Source organism: Trichophyton benhamiae (assembly GCF_000151125.1).
Source record: "Trichophyton benhamiae CBS 112371 chromosome Unknown Abenha-G-c-62g06.r1, whole genome shotgun sequence".
NCBI lineage: Eukaryota > Fungi > Ascomycota > Eurotiomycetes > Onygenales > Arthrodermataceae > Trichophyton > Trichophyton benhamiae.
The window spans coordinates 171958-191279 of NW_003315090.1; the positions used below are offsets into that span (position 1 = coordinate 171958).

The 19322-nt window shown below is 47.7% G+C and overlaps 4 protein-coding genes and 1 non-coding gene across 5 annotated transcripts; 2 read left to right on the forward strand and 3 right to left on the reverse strand.

The window, feature by feature from the left end:
* Positions 1 to 3323: 3323 nt before the first annotated feature.
* ARB_01991 (uncharacterized protein) lies at positions 3324 to 4179 on the reverse strand (the record flags this gene model as incomplete). The annotated part of the gene is made up of 3 exons (XM_003011717.1): positions 3324 to 3816; positions 4003 to 4023; positions 4133 to 4179. The coding sequence occupies 3 exons, from the start codon at positions 4177 to 4179 to the stop codon at positions 3324 to 3326; spliced, it is 561 nt and encodes a 186-aa protein (XP_003011763.1).
* Positions 4180 to 5629: 1450 nt separating this feature from the next.
* On the forward strand, positions 5630 to 6708 carry ARB_01992 (uncharacterized protein; the record flags this gene model as incomplete). The annotated part of the gene is made up of 2 exons (XM_003011718.1): positions 5630 to 5731; positions 5791 to 6708. The coding sequence occupies 2 exons, from the start codon at positions 5630 to 5632 to the stop codon at positions 6706 to 6708; spliced, it is 1020 nt and encodes a 339-aa protein (XP_003011764.1).
* A 2377-nt stretch (positions 6709 to 9085) lies between these two features.
* Positions 9086 to 13047, reverse strand: ARB_01993 (serine/threonine protein kinase (Kcc4), putative; the record flags this gene model as incomplete). Its single annotated transcript, XM_003011719.1, has 4 exons — positions 9086 to 9303; positions 9431 to 11592; positions 11657 to 12385; positions 12446 to 13047. The coding sequence occupies 4 exons, from the start codon at positions 13045 to 13047 to the stop codon at positions 9086 to 9088; spliced, it is 3711 nt and encodes a 1236-aa protein (XP_003011765.1).
* Positions 13048 to 16771: 3724 nt separating this feature from the next.
* On the forward strand, positions 16772 to 16843 carry ARB_01994. Its single transcript has one exon. It is a non-coding gene; the product is annotated as a tRNA-Met (tRNA).
* A 189-nt stretch (positions 16844 to 17032) lies between these two features.
* ARB_01995 (FAD dependent oxidoreductase superfamily protein) lies at positions 17033 to 18219 on the reverse strand (the record flags this gene model as incomplete). Its single annotated transcript, XM_003011720.1, has 3 exons — positions 17033 to 17466; positions 17535 to 18124; positions 18182 to 18219. 3 exons carry the CDS (start codon positions 18217 to 18219, stop codon positions 17033 to 17035), a joined length of 1062 nt encoding a protein of 353 aa, XP_003011766.1.
* Positions 18220 to 19322: the final 1103 nt, after the last annotated feature.

The window sequence follows — 19322 nt, forward strand, 5'->3', positions numbered from 1 at the left end:
AGTAAAGTCCCGTATTAAGGGCCCTCCTCTGACTGAAAATAGAGATTTTCTGCTAAGAGTGGTCGCTTCATGCCAGATTACCATGGGCCTTACTGATGAACCAGAGAGTTTGGAGGGAGTACGAAGAATACGGCGATATTTTATCATAGTACATGCAGGTGCGGCCCGATCCTGCTTGAAAATAAAAAAATAAAAAAAAAAAAGATAAAAGGGAAAAAATAAAAAATAAAAAAATAGGGTCGGCCCAAAAAGGCTGTACTCCGTACGACGTCGGGCAAAAGGATTGGTGGAATAACGATGTCTGGTTTACGAGCACACAGCTCTCACTCCATGGTGGGCATGCAGATGAAGAAGCTGGTTGTCTTGATCTTCTGCATCCCCTGTCAGAGCAGCAAGTGGCTGAGAAGAAGGTGGAGTGCATTCTATTCTTTTTTTACATATTAACTTCTTACTTTTACAGTTCTCGATTTCGTCATACCGCTCCTTTTTGCCTGCACGGGCGGGCTATTAAATTTCCTGGGTTGTCTTTGGGGTTGTTGGTTGGACTGTGACGTGATGACTATCTGCAGCTTCCCGCTTAGTACGTGCATATACGCCTTGTGATGAGCAGGAGATGATGTGAAGAGAAGGGGGAGGAAAAGGGAAGATGGCCGACATGAGCATTGACACACAGGTTTACCATCGGCAACGACTGTCAATGGTACGATCACACGCTTTGATGCCTTAGGCCGGGGAGGAGGAGGGGAAGGGGGGGAGGAGGGAAGGGAGGTTCACCAGCCGCCTGATACTACGATATCGGATGGAGGAGATCACGCTCGCAGACCATGGTACGGGCAGGGTGTTAAGTATATCCAACCATACCTCCTCACCCCCTTCCCCCCTCCCTTCCGTACTCCGTCCTCCTCCGTTCTATTATTAAAAAAGGCAGTAGTGTGGTTACAGTTTTAACTTTGTCCAACCTGCATGCATACCACGCGGACGCTACTGCAGCACTCCCCTTCTTACCCGCTTCTCAGAAGGGAGGGGGGAAGGGGACTGCCGACGGGACTCCGCAGCAGAAAGGAGATTGAAAGCACATGTACCAAATAAAAAGGAGGAAGAAGAAAAGCTGATGGTACAGAAGCTGTACAATTGGAGTCATACCTTGGGATAAAATACCAACCGCATAGCCTGATGGTGTGTGTACCTGCAGAAGTGGTACGTACAGACATACTCCGTACAGACGTCTCTTCCTTGGTTGGGCCTTTTTTTTTTTTTTTTTTACTTTACTTCATTTCCCCACTGTTTCAACTTTGATGATTTCAGGAAGGGGGGATATCTGAGGTTGATAAACGAGATGACGAACTTACCTGTTGATCTATTTTACCTCGACGTTCTCTCAAAAGGTCCAGAAGATGGTGAGGGAGGCTACCTGCATACAGAAGCATCTTCATGGACGATAAGGTTCATGCATGAAAGGGCGAATCATCCGAGAGAAGAGGGGGTGGGAAGGACCCCGAAACGGAGTTTATGCTACCCTATCGGCAACTGGTCTAGAATGTCCATGGCTGTTCGAACAACCGGGAGGAGGGAAAAGAGAGCAACCTGAAAGAGAGGGTCGGAAAGTTTTCTGCGGAACCAGAAGGGAGGAAAAGAGCATGAGCCAAAGCATGAATGATACAGAGCAAGAAGCAAAAGCAATGAAAGGGAAAGATTGCTTGACTATCGATCGAAGTATTAAACTATGATGCTATCATATGACGCTTAATGGTTCCGCGATAGTTTATCTTGACCGTGGTTGAAGGAGGGCGAAGGAAAAGAAAGTATGTTCCCCAGAAGGCATCGAAGGGACGGGCCTTTTCGTTCTCTCTCCCCCGTTTCAGGAGACTTGCTCCAGCATCCATTGGTGGTGGTGGTTACATTATTCCGTCGGTCCCAAGTGGTTTGTTGTTTGAGGCGGAGGGGTACCTTGGCCATGGAGAGAGTCTCGTGGGCATGGTAGATGGGTACGGGATAGGTGGGAAGGCGGTTGATCAGTGATCAGGATGGTCCTTAATGTCCGAGGAGAGGAAGTAGAGGAAGAAGGGGGGGAGGGTGGCAGTGGCAGGTGGCCAGTGGCGAAGGGATAGCAAAGTACCTGGGCGTCAGATGATCTCATAGAACAGCTTGTCTTGGTGACTCTACAGCCCGCACGCCTGTGTCTGATAACTGTGTCTATCTTACGTCTATCTTATATCTTTATCCATTGATATACATACCTATATATATGTGTATATATATGTATATACTTATATCTATATGATCGCAGGCTGGAGGAGTTCGTTACAACTATCCAGCTGCTCCCGTAAGGCTGTGTCGTATGTACGGTAAGGTTATATATTACAGTAAGGTTACATGGTAAAACCGACCGTAACGTAACTTACCGGCGAATACGAGGATATCAAAAGGGCCGCCACGATGACAGCGAGGAGACGCAGCAAGAAGCAGACGCTGGCGACGATGATAGGACGCTGCAGCAGCGTAACCGGAAGTGGCAGATGCTAGAGCAGACGCGAGTAGCAGAAGGAACTGAGAGCCAGCAGCGCCAGCAGAGAGACGACCGAGCAAAGGGGGGAGGGAGCCCCAGGGAGAGCGATGACAGGCGTAAGAAAAAAAGGGAGCCAAAAGTCGCAAACTTAGGGGCTAACTTTTAAATTAGTCTATCCCGACTCTGTGGACAGTCCCTTTTTCTTTTCTTTTCTTCTTCTTCTCTTTTCTTCTTCTGCTTCCTTTTCTTCCTCAGTCCGCGTTCTCTTTCTCTCTCTCCCTCTCCTTCTCCCTCTCCCTCTCTCGCACTTAATAAACTAGACTGCCTGCTGCTGCTCCCTGGTCCTTTCTTCCCATCTTGCTCACCCATCCCCCCAGCAGAACAAGGAGACGGCTAGAAAGCCAAAAAGGAAACCAACTTGCTTAGACCAGGAAGAAAAGAAAAGAAAAAGCATCAGGTAAACCCACCGTCCGTCCGTTTTTCTTACTTATCATCCTCTCGTTTCTTCTTCCGCCGCTACCACCAAAAAGAAACACACCGTCAGAGGAGGAAGCAGAGAGAAAAAGGGCAGCGAGGAAAGAAAAAGAAAGCACCCGGTAGCATCAGCCTGGTCCTTCGTCCCTCTCTCTCTATCCCTCGTCTCTATTTTCTGGCCGTCGCCGTCGTTTCTTCTTCGTTCTCTCTCTCTGCCTCTTTTTTTTTTGTGGTGGAGTCGAAATAAGCTGACCCAAACACGGCACAGACCACACTTATCTTTTGACGTCTCGTCGTCCTTCTCGTCGTCTTTTCCAACTTCACCTCCTGCAACCTCACCTCTTCAACGTCCGCTCTCCAGAACCTCCAGCGTCACCGTCCTCTTCTCCCCCTCTCTTTCTTCTCTCTCCTTGTTCTTGTTCTTCTTCTCCTTCTTATTCTTCTTCTTCTTATTCCTTTTCCTTCTCTCTTTCTTTTTGCCAGTGGGTGGCTCGCCGTCTCTTTTCGACTCGCAAAAAAAAAAAGGTAAACCCCCCCCCCCGTCCTCTTCCTCTCTCTCGTTCTCTCTCGTTCTCTCTCTCTCTCTCTCTTCTGTCTCTTCTTTCTCTCTTCTATCTCTCTCTCTTGCCGTTTTGCTTGCTTTCCGTGTTTCTTTTCCTCTCCGTTTCTTGATTTCTTCGTTGTATCTACTTCCGGGTGGCTGGCGTCCTTTGTACTCTGCGAACTGCGTCATTTGTTGCCAAATAATACCGATCTCCTTTTTCTTTTGCTTGCGTCGGGATCGTGAGGAAAAGAGAAGACAAGAGAGCCAGAACTCCCTCCGGTTCCGCTCCTCTCTTCACGATCAGCACCTCTTTCTGCGGATCCCGCTCCTCCCTCTTCTACTTCTCCGTCAGATCGAGTGCGTCAGTAGCGGGCCAGGGCTTCTCCGGTGGGAAGATTGGGCAAATACGACACCCGGGGACAGCCTCTTCTCACCGCTCAAATCGGCTCCTCTCTTTTTCATACGCTCTCTCTCTTACTGCGGCTCTCTTTTCTTTTCACTGTGAGAAATCCACCGGTTCGAACATCTCTCCTGTGTGGTCCGCATCAGCTGCATCAGAGGAGAGGGGGGTGGATAACCCACGCTCTTTAATCTCTGCAGGCAATCACCCGGAGTCAACCCCTCCCAAGTCAAGAGGTGACTTCTTCTTCTCCATCGTTCGGCCTCCTATAGGTTTGCCTTGCCACGACGACCATTTTCAAAGAAAAAGACAAGAAAACAAGACATATACTGGAGAAGGGGGAAAAGAAACCTGCAAACGACACAGATTATAGACTGATACTACTGCCGTAACCCGTCCTCGGTGTTACGTCCTATACTTCAGTTGCTTGATACCCTGCATTAGACTGGTTTTAAAAAGCCGGTTCGTCTACCTGCCCGCCTGACTGCTGCTGTTGCTATTAATCCTACCACGCCATTCCCATCACAGTCACCCATCTGCCTATCACCTACCTCCGGCTGTGAAGTTGACGTTTACTGCTACTTGCTTGCCTGCCTCCTCGTTATCACTCCTCTTAAAATCTTGAGAAAAGAAGAAGAAGAAGAAGAAGAAACACATATACCTACCTGCCTTCGTTCGTTCGTACCTTGTTTATCGACAGTTCTGTTTCTGACTTCTCCAAGATCCGACATACGCCATAAAGACACACACACCCTCTTTTCTCGCCTATAGGGCTATGCTAGGCCCACGAATCAGCAACTGCAGTCTTCCTTGTCGGTGTCGTGGCACTTGGGCCTGAGATATTTTCAGATCAGATACAAATTTTACCGCAAGTTTACAAAATTGAAAGAAAAAAGAGACACTGGAAGGGATCTTTTTTTTCTTTTCTTTTTTGCATCTTGAAACGATATCCGACCTAGTGACATCCCTGTCCCGGGTCCCGGTGGTCCCGCAAGTTCGTTGCCGTTTCGATTGCTTCTTGTCAACATTGGATCCTGCATCCTGCACCCACCCCTGTCCATTCCGTCACGGCTTACAGGCCTCCTCATACGCCGCCTGTATTTCCCATTTGCTTATTGCCGATTAGATATATAAGCATAAGGCACTTCCCGTCTGATCCACTTGTCTTGCCTGTGTCTGCTTTCTCCAATCGAGACCACGAAACAACAAATGTCAAACGACCCCGACCGTCAAGGACAGCAGCTTCCGCCGCCGCCACCCTGGAATACTTCCCAGTCTGACTATCCTTCTTCTCCCCAATATCCAGTCTGTCTCCCTTGAACCTCCTTGCTTTTATATATAGCGTAGCTCCTTCCCGCCGCTGCTGATCCTGTCTGTGTTTCTTTTTTTTTTTTTTTTTTTTTTTTTTTTTAATTAGTTGCTCTTCTCTTCAGTTGTCTTGGTCCACTTCTATGTTAATTTGCTCATATCGTGTGTTCAGCCGTGATTGCTCTTATTTCTTGTTGCTTCTCTCCTTCCATTTGTGACAAGCTGGGTGCCTTTGCTAATCTATACCTGACTCAAGCCTTCCAATTCTCAGTCCCCGTATCAATACCCTCCAGCAGCCGGCGGAATGACTGCGATCCCGCAACAACATCCGCAGCAGGACCCTTATCGACTACCTCACCCACATCCACATGCGGCTCCGTATCAACGTCCACCAGACATGTACGGCGCACCTCCACCTGGCCCACCGCCAGTCGTTTACCAGGCAGCAGCTCCCAGACAGAGAACAGCCATAGCTTGTCGATACTGCCGCCGACGCAAGGTTAGTAGCGTTCTTCCTATTTTATCTATACCTTCAGAATTTGACATGAGTATATCCAGATTCGATGCTCTGGCTTTGATACCTCGCAGGATGGTCGATGCAGTAACTGTGTTCGGTTCAATCAAGAATGCATGTTTACTCCGGTCTCTTCGCAGGCACAAGCATTTGTGCCTGCACATACTGCTTACCCCCATCTTCGAAACCTTCCAGCTGGTAGAGGACGGCCCGGCGAAGGCGTAGTCCTGTATGGTCCTCATGGACAGCCTCTACCACATCAACCAATTGCCCACCCAGCCCCAGAGCAAACTTTGCCACCACCACAGGGCATGTATGCACCGCCATACGGAAGGCCTGATGACCGAGCCAATCTCCCTCCGCACATGGCCCATCCACCACCAATAATTCAAGATCCGGTGAGTCGCAAACGCCCCTTCACCGACGATGATTCTACCTCCCACTCCTCCATTCGTCAGCCATCCCACTCGTCTTCAAATTCTGGTTCCTCATACTCTTCTATATCGCAGCGCGCGCCTCTTCCCCGTCGCAACTCCATAGGTGGACCCGAGTACGGCGAGCCGCCAACTTTGCCTCCGGTTTCCGTGGCCACTGCCGGTCCGAGCTATGCACATCCCGCTCCCGCTCCCGGGCCTTATTATGCTACAAGCCAACAGGACAGACGTCTATCATCCCATTCGTCTTACTCGTATGATCCTGCCCAAGGCACCCCTCCACGTGCAGGTGCGCATACCCCAACCACCAATGCGCATTTGCCAACACTTCAACCCCTGCATAACGCATCCTCAATTCCGCCAGCCAGGGAAGGCGGCCCGACCCCACCACCGGGACAACCCGCTATCCCAGGACGGAGTGGGCTTAGTGTGCGTGACATGCTGGGACCTCCCGAAGGTCAACGCACTCGCACTTCCACTGATAGCGACATGTTGAATGCTCTCAACCGGGGAGGGCTGAACAAATAATTCCAACCATCTCTTGCGTGAAAGACTGGGGTTATTCCAGTGCAGAACAGATCACAACAGCCATGGTGAATGGGAGAATTGAAGGGCTATGGGATCTAACTCTAATAATTCGTCATGGGAGAGTGGAGATTTTTTTTCTTAATCGATCGATGGAAGTCACCCATCTCACGTGCCGGTCACGAGAGAGGGAGAGAGCTGGTTATTGCATAAGGCGGCCGTGTCTTTAACAAAGGAGCATCAGCATACATTCATACAGCAGGTTGAAGCCGTCCACACGGAAAAAAAACAATGCACGTATCCCCGGGACAATGTTGTGTTGGGAGGATACTTGGTCCATAACAACCTTGGTCCACTCGGTGTTAAAAATAGCCTCTTGCGGAAAGTTAACAATACACGCCATTCCTGGAAGGCCTGGCCTATCATACCCTTGCCATATTTTCGGCGCGCTTTCTTCACGTTGCTGCGGAGGTTTATCCCCATTCCAATATCTACCAACACCTTATTATTCACTATCAATACGTTGCGTTGCATTACGCTGCGTCTAACTGCATCTTCATGCTATCTGTCCACCAGGCTCCTGAGGAACGCCACGTTCTCTTATACTCCTTCCTCCCACCACCATCTTCAACTAGATTTCTACGCTCTGGAAGACATCATCAGCATCACTTTTAATTGCAAGCAACCTGATTTTCATCGGCTTGTTCATGCTTAAATCCTATCTCGTGCGTTCTGCTTGTCTGTTTCTGGAATTTCCGTTCGCGAAAAAGTCTTATACACTACAAGGGGCAACCCATTAATTATCGTCATTACCATACCACTTGCCATTGCATACTTTACGGCAAACACTTCAGCCGGCACAATCCAATGGCCTGAATGTTTCCCCATTTCCTGACATCCGAGTGGCTTGCTGTCTTTTTCTTGTGTTTTATGTTCCAGCGACTATTATTCATGGCTTGATGAGTTCCTTTATCTTTTCCGGTCATATCGGATTACTGGGAAATATCGATATCATGACGGTGGGCGGGGGCTATTTGAGCTTTTTGTCTACTTTTATTTCGTTTTTTTCTCCAGTTATTCCCCCTTTCCTTTCCCCCCTGCTTTCAATCCTTTGCTTTTGTAGCTCTTTTTGACTGCGTTCCATGTACCAATCCCTCCAGATCTTTCCCCTATTGAATTTTTTCCGGTTGGCTATTTCGCATACATTTTATATTCCCCATACACTACACGTCGATTTCCCGCAGGACCACCACCCCACATCTCACGCAAGCACAGCTATCATGGCATGGAGCGTACGGAACGGAAAGGCATGGTGCAATCCATTCATCAACTTCGAACCATCGGGTTTATGACAACCAACAAAAAATACAACAAAAAGAGAGGAGAGGGAGCGAGGACAGAATGGATGAGATAACGTTGGGCGGCTATTTGAATTTTTTTTTTATCCCTTATTGTCCTTTGTGGTTTTTCGAGTGTGGTACCCGTTGGCTTTTGTTTGGCATATTATATCCTTGTTTGGGTGGGTGGTATTCTGAGCTTTTATCTTGCTTTTGTACTTTGCAGCTGCGTTCCTTTCCATTACCCCTTGATCTCCTCCCTATTCCCTCATTTTGCTGTTGCGTGGCTATGTCCCTTTCTTACGAGGGGCCAATGGCTGCGTATTGTTATTTAATTTTGCTTTGATAGCTCAATTTGACTGATCAGTGGAGGGAGAGAAGTAGCAAACGTCTTGATCTTGCCATTATAAATTATATACACCCATTTGCTTATCTAGTTCGTTGGGATTATTTTATGTGGGTCGCGTGGAAAGGACGGATATGTTCCGGTCGTACGGATGGAGTTCGAATACTAGATCGATCGGTAGTAATAGACCTATGCAAATATAGAGATAGAACCACCCTGTTTACCGGAGCGATGGTAACGAAGACGAATTGTGGAGATCAGCCAGCTTGTATAATACATATTACAACCAACTTTACTACAACGAAAATAAAATATAGAGGCAAAAAGAAAAAGGCTGCCAGATGGCTACAAGAAGAAAAACGGCTGTGTTGGGTGTGAATGTAAGGTGCAACTTTTGTCCAGGAAGCCAACTCGAACAAAAAATGAGAGTTAAGGTATCGTAACAAGAAACGAAGCCAGCAAGTAGCAGGGAAATTGGATGAGAAAATAGAATATAGAAAAAAACAAACAAAAAAAAAAGAGTGATGTCGAAACAAGTTCAAAAGAGACCGACTGGAGACATTGTTCAATCGAGTAACACATTGAGGAGGTACGGGGTATGTTATTTTCCCATAACATTTCGCACGGCGTAGTTACGGCGTAGTTAAACCGAATGGATCGATTCTCCAATCTCCAGAAAAAGGAGGCGAGGGGAGTCTTAAGAAAGGACTTTGATCATCTTCTTAGCCCGGCGAGTATCTTGGACGAGAAAGTTCCGTTCCTTGAGGGCCATCCTAAGCGTCTGGACCACTTTGTAGAATGACGACGATGCTCCCTGGTCCTGGCGAAGGCGAATAAGGCTGAGGTTTGCATGACGGCCATGCTCAAGGACGGAGAAGAACTCGGCCGAAAACTGGACTGGTCGAAGCCGGAGGACTAAAATTGATGAATCGTAAGTTTCTCGAAAGTGAAAAAAGTTATGCCCACCCCATGATGCCCACCCGGATGGTGATAAAAATATGCTTAATTAGAGTTGCAGAAGTTTGTGTTTCTTTCGACTTACAGTTCAGTTCCCCCACGGATCCGCAGATAATGTCGTTCTGGTTATCAAGGTGGAGACCCTCAAGACCGTATTTTTTCCACTCTTTAAATATCTTGACAACTTCCTTCTTTGCACGTGGCTTGGAGATATTTAGCGCAAGCACCTTGAAGGCAGGCTTCATGAGCATGAACCTCGAAAACCAAGTGTTGGTATAGCTAGCAGTGGTCAGTGGTATGTCATCGCTGTTTTTGCGCATGGGGGTTGTTGCAGCTGTGCTATCATCATCTAGCTCAACACCACTATCGTTTGGCTTGCTGTCAGCATCACTAATGGTACTTGTAACATCAGTTTCGTCAGCCTCGTCGGTAAGTCTGTGGATGCGGCCAGGAGCTTTCTTTCTCCTGAAGAGTTTCTTTAGTCGAAGCCCACCGGCCGTTGCTCCTAAATCTCGGAAGTGTTGTTCAATATTGCTAAAGGCAGACTTTCTCCTTTCCTCTTGCATTCGATCAAGGAGATCTGTAAATGGCTTCTCTCTAGATGCCTCAGTATCAGTGGTATCACTGCTGTTTTGACGGGGTTTCAACCAAGCCCACTTCTTAGCCTCATCCGAGTTACGAGCTGCGCTGCTTCTAGCAGAATTCGGATTTTCGTCAATGGAATCCGGACCAGAGTCATGTCTAACTACCATATCCTGAGGAGACGAGACATCGTCTTCATTGCGTCCAGATGCAAGGTATCCTGAAAAATCAAAAGATTTAAACTCACAGTCCAACGAAGGCAATTCTCCTGTTTGCTTCTTTTGGACGGTCAACGATTTGACACTGTCTAGATTGGCTTTGATAGAGTCACTATTCACAACACGAATTGACTTCTTGCTCTCCCAATTATCCAGGCCCAGGTCCAATGGTTTGGTTGGTTCGGGGGGTGGGAGGAAGGACTTCGATTCAGTCTCCAAATAATTTTCTTCAGATATAACTGGGAGGCGTCCGGTTGACTCCCGGGCTACCAAAGTCTGCTTGGTCATTGGTTTGCTACCAGAACTCGCAGTTTCGCCGTCAATAAGACGGTCCAGGTGAGCAATAACATTTTTGAGATAGTCTGGTAGTCCATTAACACCGGCCTGTGCTGAATGTTCTATAAGACGACGCCGAGCCTCGGCCAACTCCAGGGCAGCATATGTACGAGGCGATTCCTGTGGCTGCTTAGGTAGTAAATCCTTTATGGCTTCAACCTTGGGTTCCGGTTCTCCATTGCTGGATATGGAGGACATTGAAGAAGTATCTGATGCCCCTCCGCTTTCGGAGGAACCCTTAGTGGCTGACGATGAGTCAGATACCTGGTTGAATGCTTCTTCACATAGCTTTTCAAGTTCAGCTGACACCTTTCTCGCGTCTTCTCTCCATGATAATCTAGCCTTGGATATTGCCACATTATCCCGTTTTGCGGGGTCACGTTTGCGAGCCATCAACGGGGGTGTAGGTATAGTAGGTGACTCTGCATGGATGGGAGATTGTCCCTGAAGTTCTGTTGCGGTCCGCGCTTTTGCGGCCTGCGCTGCGGCTGGCTGGCTTGGACATAGCGAATATTGTGAGGCTGAAGTAGAAGCCCGTTTTCTGACAGGAGTGTAGTTGCCTGACAAGTTGTGAAGATGTCGGAAGCTAACATTTCGCCGATATCTAATATGTTTCGAGCCCGTTGTGCGGCATCGAGAACTTCCTAGGGAACTATAGGATCGAAACGATGCCAAAGAGGTCTTCTGGGAACTAAATCCTTGGATAACAGTGTAAGATGAGGGGGGACCGGGTGTCAGACTAGGCAAATTCGGCGATGGTGACGGGGCAGTCCCTGTCATGCGAGTTGGCCGTCTATGAATTGTAACATTGGCAAACTCTGCTCGCGGGTTTGGAGTTGGCGTCTGTGAGGATCGGTAGGGGTCGTAAGTTGATATGGTGCCTAGAGACGACGGCTCTCGGTAAGTACCATCTTTAAGAGAGCCTCCCCCCGCAATGGAGAATCTAGAGCCTTTCCATGACTGAGGTGGTGTGAATAAACCCTTGATGTGTGCTGCTGGAGCATGATGATAGTCACTGCTGGAGTGTTTGAGTGGCAATTCACCAGAGGCCTCTAGTTGTGCCTCCCGGAACTTTTGCAAGGTCCGATAAAATACTTTCTCAAGGTTGTCTCTATTAATTGTTACGAGTTAGAAAGATATCAGTCATTGGCATTTGAGAATTGGGTAACACTTACTCTTCGCCAAGGAGTTTTTTAATCAACTCCTCTGAATCGACAGCATGCCAAAGTGTTTGAAGGTTTCGTAATATCTCCACGTTGATGTCCTGTCGCTTATTAGCGACTTTACTGTACATCCTCAAAGGCAGAGGCGGCGCAAGACCAATGGCAAGCCCACTCTTTAAGAGAGGGTGATTTTCATATTTTTTCAAAAGAGGATGTTCCCACATGCCAGTAAGGGTTATCCTATTCTCTGGATCCTTCTGAAGGATGCTTTGAACCAGATCTATAGCCTCTTCGCTCATCCAGGGCGGAAGCATGTATTCTCCTTTTTTAACAAGCTTGAGTGTGTTTCGCAGGTCACCCCCGTCAAATGGTAGAAATCCACATAAAAGAGCGTAAAGTATGATCCCACAGCTCCAAATATCAGCTTTATCGCCACGGTATGGCTTTCCATAGATTATCTCGGGAGAGGCGTAATGAGGGCTGCCACATGAAGTATTTAACATGTGTCCTTCGGGTTGTAGGGCTGCCATTCCAAAGTCAGCTAGCTTAACGTTGAATGAACCGTCAAGCAGGATATTTTCAGGTTTGAGATCTCTGTGGCAGATATTAAATCTATGACAGTAAGACACGGCCGAGATTATCTGTCTGAAGAGTCGCACAGCTTCAATCTCAGGAAGCGGTCCATGCTCAGAGATATATTCGAATAACTCCCCTCCCTCCACATACTCGAGAACAAGGTACCTTTACAACTAAAATTAGTCACAGAAAGAAATGTGAGGGTAGGTAAAAAAATCAGCTTACAGTTCGCCTCTATTTTCCCATACATCGAAGAGGCCAATTACGTTTGGATGCTGAATGAGTTTCATAATAACCACCTCCCTTTCAATTCCATAGGGAATAGCTCTAGACTCCTTGTTGAGCCCTGGGGTTCTCGATACCTTATCCATAACCATAATGCTCTGGCTTTGAACCATGGCTGCAAAACGCTTGGAGACGATCTTGATGGCTGCAGATTGGCCAGTTACAGCATGCTTTGCAAGCCGTACCCGTCCTGTCGATCCTTTGCCAAGCGTCCTCCCCAGCTGCCATGGCCCAATGTGAGTCTTGCGTCGAGACTTTGTGGATGTGGTTGAGGCGGTGGAGATCGTAGAGTTACGGTTTGAGTTGGGTTGGCCCTCGACAATAGCTGATATTCGCTTATTTTCGACGGGCGTCAACGTGGTTTCCATAATCTCATTAGGCTTTGAATCTGGCCCGTCAAAGTTAAGCTTCTCGAAAGATGGAGAGAGTGTAATATGACGCGACCGTTGCAGGTTAGGGTGAGCCATATTTGCGCGGTTCTGTGCATCACCAAAAGGTGGCCTCGGTCGCTGGCTGCGGTGGCTCACTGAGTCGACCTCCATCAAGCTGGAAAGCTGGTGTTAGCAGGGTCGCGTAGTTGCGAAGGAGTGATAGAGGAGCTTGTGTCAGGGTGTTGTAAATCAAATATTTGGGAGCTGGAAATCTTTCGTGGTTGTAAACACAAACTTGCACTCATCACGCGTGACTCTGGTAAGTATAGTGTGAAGGCAAAGGAACACGCTTCCTATACCAACGCGCTAGTCGAACGGGCACCTCATAAGCAGGCATCAAACTGCAAAAGCCTGGTAGAATGCTGTATTCCACCCTTGTTGAAACAAGATGATACTAAACTGCCAATATAGACAGTTGCCAAGTAATATGGTATGGGGGTATGGCAGGCTCGGTTAAGGATGAAGAGGGTAAGTAAAATAAAGCGTACACACCAGCTTGATCGAATGACAGCTAGAATAAATAATCTGGCTCACGATGTTGACACTCGCAAGGTAGCAGCCCTGGAACTCGTTTTAAAAGAGAACCAGTTGAGGGTCAAAGCACTGTGAAAGGGTTTAATGATTTGAGAATATCTCAACGGAGAATTTCAAACAAACGGCCAGCAGGATGTTTGGAAAACTGAAATTAAAATAAATAATAAAAATAATAAAAAAACTTATCGGGAAGCCCACGAGGAACGAGATTCCAATGGACTGTATGCCTAGAAGGGAACAAGAAAATGCAGTATTCTGCAGTTCAAAGATGGGAGAGATGGCTCCGGTTCCAGGAAGTGATATATAACTATTGTTACTCCTCTCTTCTCTCCTAATTGTCATGTATGAGCGGTAGACAAATCATGTGCAGAAGTCTGCACGGCTCCAACGGTAGTACATAAATAAGAATTCAGAAATAGCTATTTCAACGCTTTTAGGGAATAATAAGAATCAGGCAAGCGGGGGGAGTTGGAGGCAGCGCGGTAAGAGACAAAGGTTCGATTCAGCGACATAGGAATGGCTGAATCATGGCTGCTGTCAACAAATGAGATCTACAGAAATAAAAGAAACAGAATATCGACAAGATGCAATGCATCCTGCCATTGTCGCTCTTAGCCAACTAAGAGACTGATTCTCAATTTTCCACGGCTGGATGGCCAGGAAAGTCCAAGCAACATCGGAATCCATGGGAGTACGTGAGGAAGTGTCTGTGGCTTTCCGGTAGTACACAAGAAATACAACATATGCAAAGCGGAACACGAGCGTTTTTGCTTGTTCTTTGTTCGAGGGAAAACAGATGATCCTGTGGCCAAGCGTGGTGATACAGACAGGTCCAAAATCTGAACTATCTCGCAGAGCCAGAAAAAGTCGGCATTGTCCAACGCGGCAGCCCGGTTGGATAGCTCATCAGCGTCGGACGGTGTGTCCATCTGATGGTTGCTCGTTGCTGGCTGCTGTTGAGCAGAGCGTTGTCCGCGCTGGCTCGAAGCTCGAAAAGCTCGAAGCCGATGTTGTTCATAAGATGAAGTTGAAGTTGAAGTTGCCCAAAGCGGACGGGACGCAGGTACCAAGCCGGCCCGGAACTTTGATTCTCCGCTCCGCTTCAGCCTCAGGTCCTCCCGCCCGCCCGCCCGTCCAGTTTTATTATCATCATTATTGCCTACTCCGTACGGAGTACCTATTTCCAAGTCCAGGGCAGCGACTTGCTGTACCCACATCCACATCCGGATATCAACATCAAAAATCCCCGGTGCTTTTTCGAAGGTCAAGCGCTTCGCTGGCCAAGGAGCTGAAGGAGAGGGTGTTTAATTAGCTAACTTAGCTTCTTCACCTCCAACACGTCCTCCGTGTATTCGCAGCTCCTGCTTTGCTTTTTCTCTCCCTTTCCTCTCTTTTGCTTCCGCTTGCCTTGCGACGACTATGAGGAAGAAACTATTACATGCATCTGCAGCTCACTGGGGCCCCCAGCATCCTGGGACTGGCTGTTTCTAGCGAAAATCACCTATACCTAGCTAGGGACGGGAATATCAAATGCAGGCTTCCGGGTTACGAGAATAATAAATTTGGGCTCAGAGGTCCTGCGAACAGCCTCCACTAGCTTCTTAGCATTAAGGATCGCGACAGACTATCGGAATAGCTTGCCTGCTTCTTACAGCCACCTTGATATATCCGGAGCAATACCTGGTACGCTAGGACCTGTCAGGCTCTTGCGCACTTCTTTCTAATAAAGAGTCTGGACAAGCCGCTTCGATCGCCTACCCTCCTTATATGCTGTTGATCGACGAAGACCCTTGGTCCCGGAATTTCCGACTGTCATGCAGTGATGCAGCCGCAAACGAGGGGACCAATTACTCTCCGTACCTTGCCTACGCATTCGGATGTCGACTGTAAGTTGCATTGACATGTCATCCACACCCTTTTTTTTCTTGTGCATGAAGTGGAAAATGTACTCCGTACACGGTCCGGAGGCGCTCTTCCTGCGCGTAAAGGAAAGTTTCGGCCGTGCTTCCTGCATGCAATTGTCAACCATCCTGCACCCGGAGTCACTTACCCAATCAGACATTCCTCGGATCACGTCTTCTGATATTGTTTCTCTGTCCCAGCCCTTCGATAGGCCGGAACTGGGTGTTGCACTTTCGGTCGGGTTCGATGATGCAGACCGTGCTAACCGATGTAGTGCAATGCATCGGGTTATCGGGGTCCTCTCTTTGCTTTACCTGCTTCTTCCTAGCCTTGCTTATCAGAGCTACTTTCGAGCCGTTTCTCCACCCCGTTACTTACCATCCCTCGCCCTGCTTTGATGTGCGCTGGAGCTGAGGATAAATTCAAGCTTCCTGATAAGACTAGTTAATGGCTTGGCAGGGGAGAAAACTTCTTTGCTTAATTTTTCTTTCCCTGCTGTCATGGAGTCACCTCACTCACGATTTGGAGCTGGCTCTGTCAAGAGCCGAACTTCGAGAGCTGATCTGGCAGCATATTATCGCGCACCCGCGGATACAAACTGGTACCTGGCCATGCAAGCTGTCTCGAAAGGGCTTTGATAAACCCTGCTACATGGAAAGTATTTACTAACATTCACTTTGCGCTCGGTATCTGCAAACACACGCAGTTTATTGAATATTTGACCTAAATATCAAGGCATCAAGACACGAAGACACTATTCTTGTTTTACAAACAACGTGGTTCCTCTCGTTTGTCTTACTCGAGTGTCTAACTGGTCGTGAGGTATGACCTCAATGTCGCCTCCCATGAAACAGCACTCTGCAAGGCCTTCTCCTTCCCCAGATTGAGCGGTGAGAACCCGATAGGTACCATGTTTTGGTCTCAGGTTAGTCTCACATCCGTTTGTGCATTGATATCTAGTGTAGACTACGTATAGCATGGCTACTCTCTGTAGAAGAAACCTTAACACCGCATCAGTTCGATCTATGCAATCAGCAACACCTGGGACATCAGTATAATAGCACGCACCTTCGTTCCCTAACATGAAGTCGACATTATGCCCGGTTTATTGTCGGATGCTCCTTTATAAAGCTAACAAGCTAACAACGGAAAAGAGTGGTCCAACTTTTAGCCTTTGAGATGTGGCCAAGTGCAAAATCTTGCTATGACTCACACGACCGTCTCCACTCGCCAACCAGCATCAACAAAGCAGGCAAAAAAAAAAAAAAAAAAAAAAGGGGGGGGGGGGGATGAGAGAGAGTGAGAGCGCATGTTCTTCCAATAATATCGCCCTTAACTCCGATAAAGCCCTTCTCATTCCACTTATATGCCTTTTATTGCTGGTTTATCACATCAATTAAGCATGTTGGCGCAGCGGAAGCGCGCCGGGCTCATAACCCGGAGGACCTTGGATCGAAACCAAGACATGCTAGGATTTCTTTTTGATACTGTTCGTGATGTCAACTAATTAATTTATTGTTACTTTTTGGTTCAGTAAGTCAGAAAGAAGCCTTGACGTTCCCACCTCTACACATCTCGTCTTTTCTAGGGACGGTTGCATGGAGATTATAATTATGTGTAGCATCCATTTCAGGGAGACATATTGCCAACAATAAGTGACTCAGAGACGGCTGGCTAACAGCCGTTTTCGAAGAGTCTCCGTCACCATGCGTTGAACATCCTCAGCTATACCCCAGCTGGTCTCGAAACCTCTGCCGCCGATTCCATAAGCATGGACGACCGGTCTGTTATCGGGGAGGGTTTCGACTTCCAAGCGCATTCCTCCTTCTCGTGCAGGACGCCGGCCAACAATGTCTTTGATGACATCAAAGCCTCCCTTGGAGTTGACAATGCCAGGATACATCTTTGCAGCATTGCGTAGAAGTTCCTCTCTGACCGCTATAGAAGCTGTAGGGTTCCAGTCACCTACCTCCTTTGTACCACCGACGACGGTCCCACCATTTAGAGGTCGAGGAACCAGAAACGTCCATGTTCCATCCGCGTTTTGCTGTGTCACCGTTTTTGTAGCAGTCTCTGCAATAAGGCATGTCTGGCCTATGATGAATTGTCAGATCTCGGTCTCAGCATAGTGAAAATCAACGAAACTAAATGTTAAGTGATACCTCTAATAATGAAGGTCTTTGGATCCCCAAACCCCATTCCACTACAGTTCACCACGAGCGAGACCTTGTAACCATCCAGACAGAAAGCCTCTTCCACGGACTGCAGCCTCAGCCGTAAGATTTTACCTCCTTTTAGTCTGAAGCGCCGTAAAAGATGGAAGCAGTAAGTGTCGGGTTCGACTATAAAGGACTCATATCTCGCGGCAAAATCAACACCTGCCGGCTTTTCGGGGCCTTCTAATAGCCGGAACCCTTCTTGCTTCACGTAATTCGGCTTCATTGCCTTATATTTCTCAGCGGCTGGTCCAGATACATACTCAATTCCTTCCAGGAATTTGATGCCTAATGCTGGTTCCTCTTCAGCAAGTTTCTTGAACCGTGAGTATGTTCTCACAGCATGATCACTCTCCACCTGTGTCTGGGTATCTGTGGCAGGAATAGGACGAAAATGTGCACCAGCATTTGTGGTTGCGTATACGGGATTTGGGGGATCTGTTGAGAAGTGATCTGCCACAAGCACTATCTGGTATTTGGATGTTTCGGGCTTCTCGATCAATTCCAAGGCCGACGAAAGGCCAAGGACACCAGCTCTTTTTCATATATGAGTTCAATGCCAATGTCAACTGGGCCTTTATAGGATGACTCACCCGATTACCACTATGGTTTCCTGCCCACGAGCCTGCATCTTGACGGGAAGTTTCAGTCTTGCTTTCTCAAAGTAGAGATCTGTCTAATTACCCCGTTCTATGGGTGGATAATAATTTCTGGGGAAATCTGGGGACAGCTGGTTATATATATAGCAAGGCGATCCCAACACGCGAGGGTGACCGAGTGGGGCCTTTTGTATATAAAAGTCGCAGCAATTTTTAGCTAACATTTTATCCCGGAGTTCTCCCCGGAGCTTCCTGTTCCGTAGATCAAGCCAAAACATGCGGAATGCTGAAGATGCCCAAGTAATCCTCCATATAAAACGCCCTTACGAGATTCTGCCACTAGAGTAGTGTGGCCCACACTGGCTGGTTATTATTGATGGCAGCTTCAGACACTCCCAGCCTGAGGGCCACGGCTGAACCCAAAGAACGACGGACGGATTTTTGTACTTGTGGCGACTCGAATATTGACATCGGCGCCCTTCGCACTAGTTGACCAGGGTAAGACCTAGACCGAGTCAGTGAGACCACTCGATGCAGTCATACACGGGAACTATTTTGAAATCGTTATATCATCTGACTCGTGTTGAGAAATCGTTCGTGGAATTGCGAAATTCACAGATGGAAGGATTTCATCATCAAGGAGGTTTTACTCGGTCAATATAGTTTATACACCTCCATGCTCCTCTGCCTTGGCTGGCTACCTCGTACATTGACAAGAGCAACTGCTCAGAGGAAGCCCTTCGTCCCATCCTTGGTCCTTGGGCCCCCGAAGTTGTTGGTTGTTGCTCTGGTTGGTTGCGAGACCAAGTATTAATCACGTGATATACACGTGATTGATATTATGTCATCATATTTTCTAACCTCCAGGTTGATAAACTACGTCCAGGTTGCGGTCGATGGTGAAGCAGCAACCCCGAGAACAACGGCAATTAGCGTCTCCTCGACGAACTCAGAGGCTATTCTGTTATTAATTGTGATAATTGAAATACTGCTGTTTGCTTGTGGCCCTTTTCTGGGACCCGTGACGCATACAAGGTGAACCCATTTCGACCTGGGAAAATTACACAACACGACCACTTCCCGAGAGTTGTCTAGTTTGCGCAAATTGGGATCGAATACTGACTTCCAAAAGCCA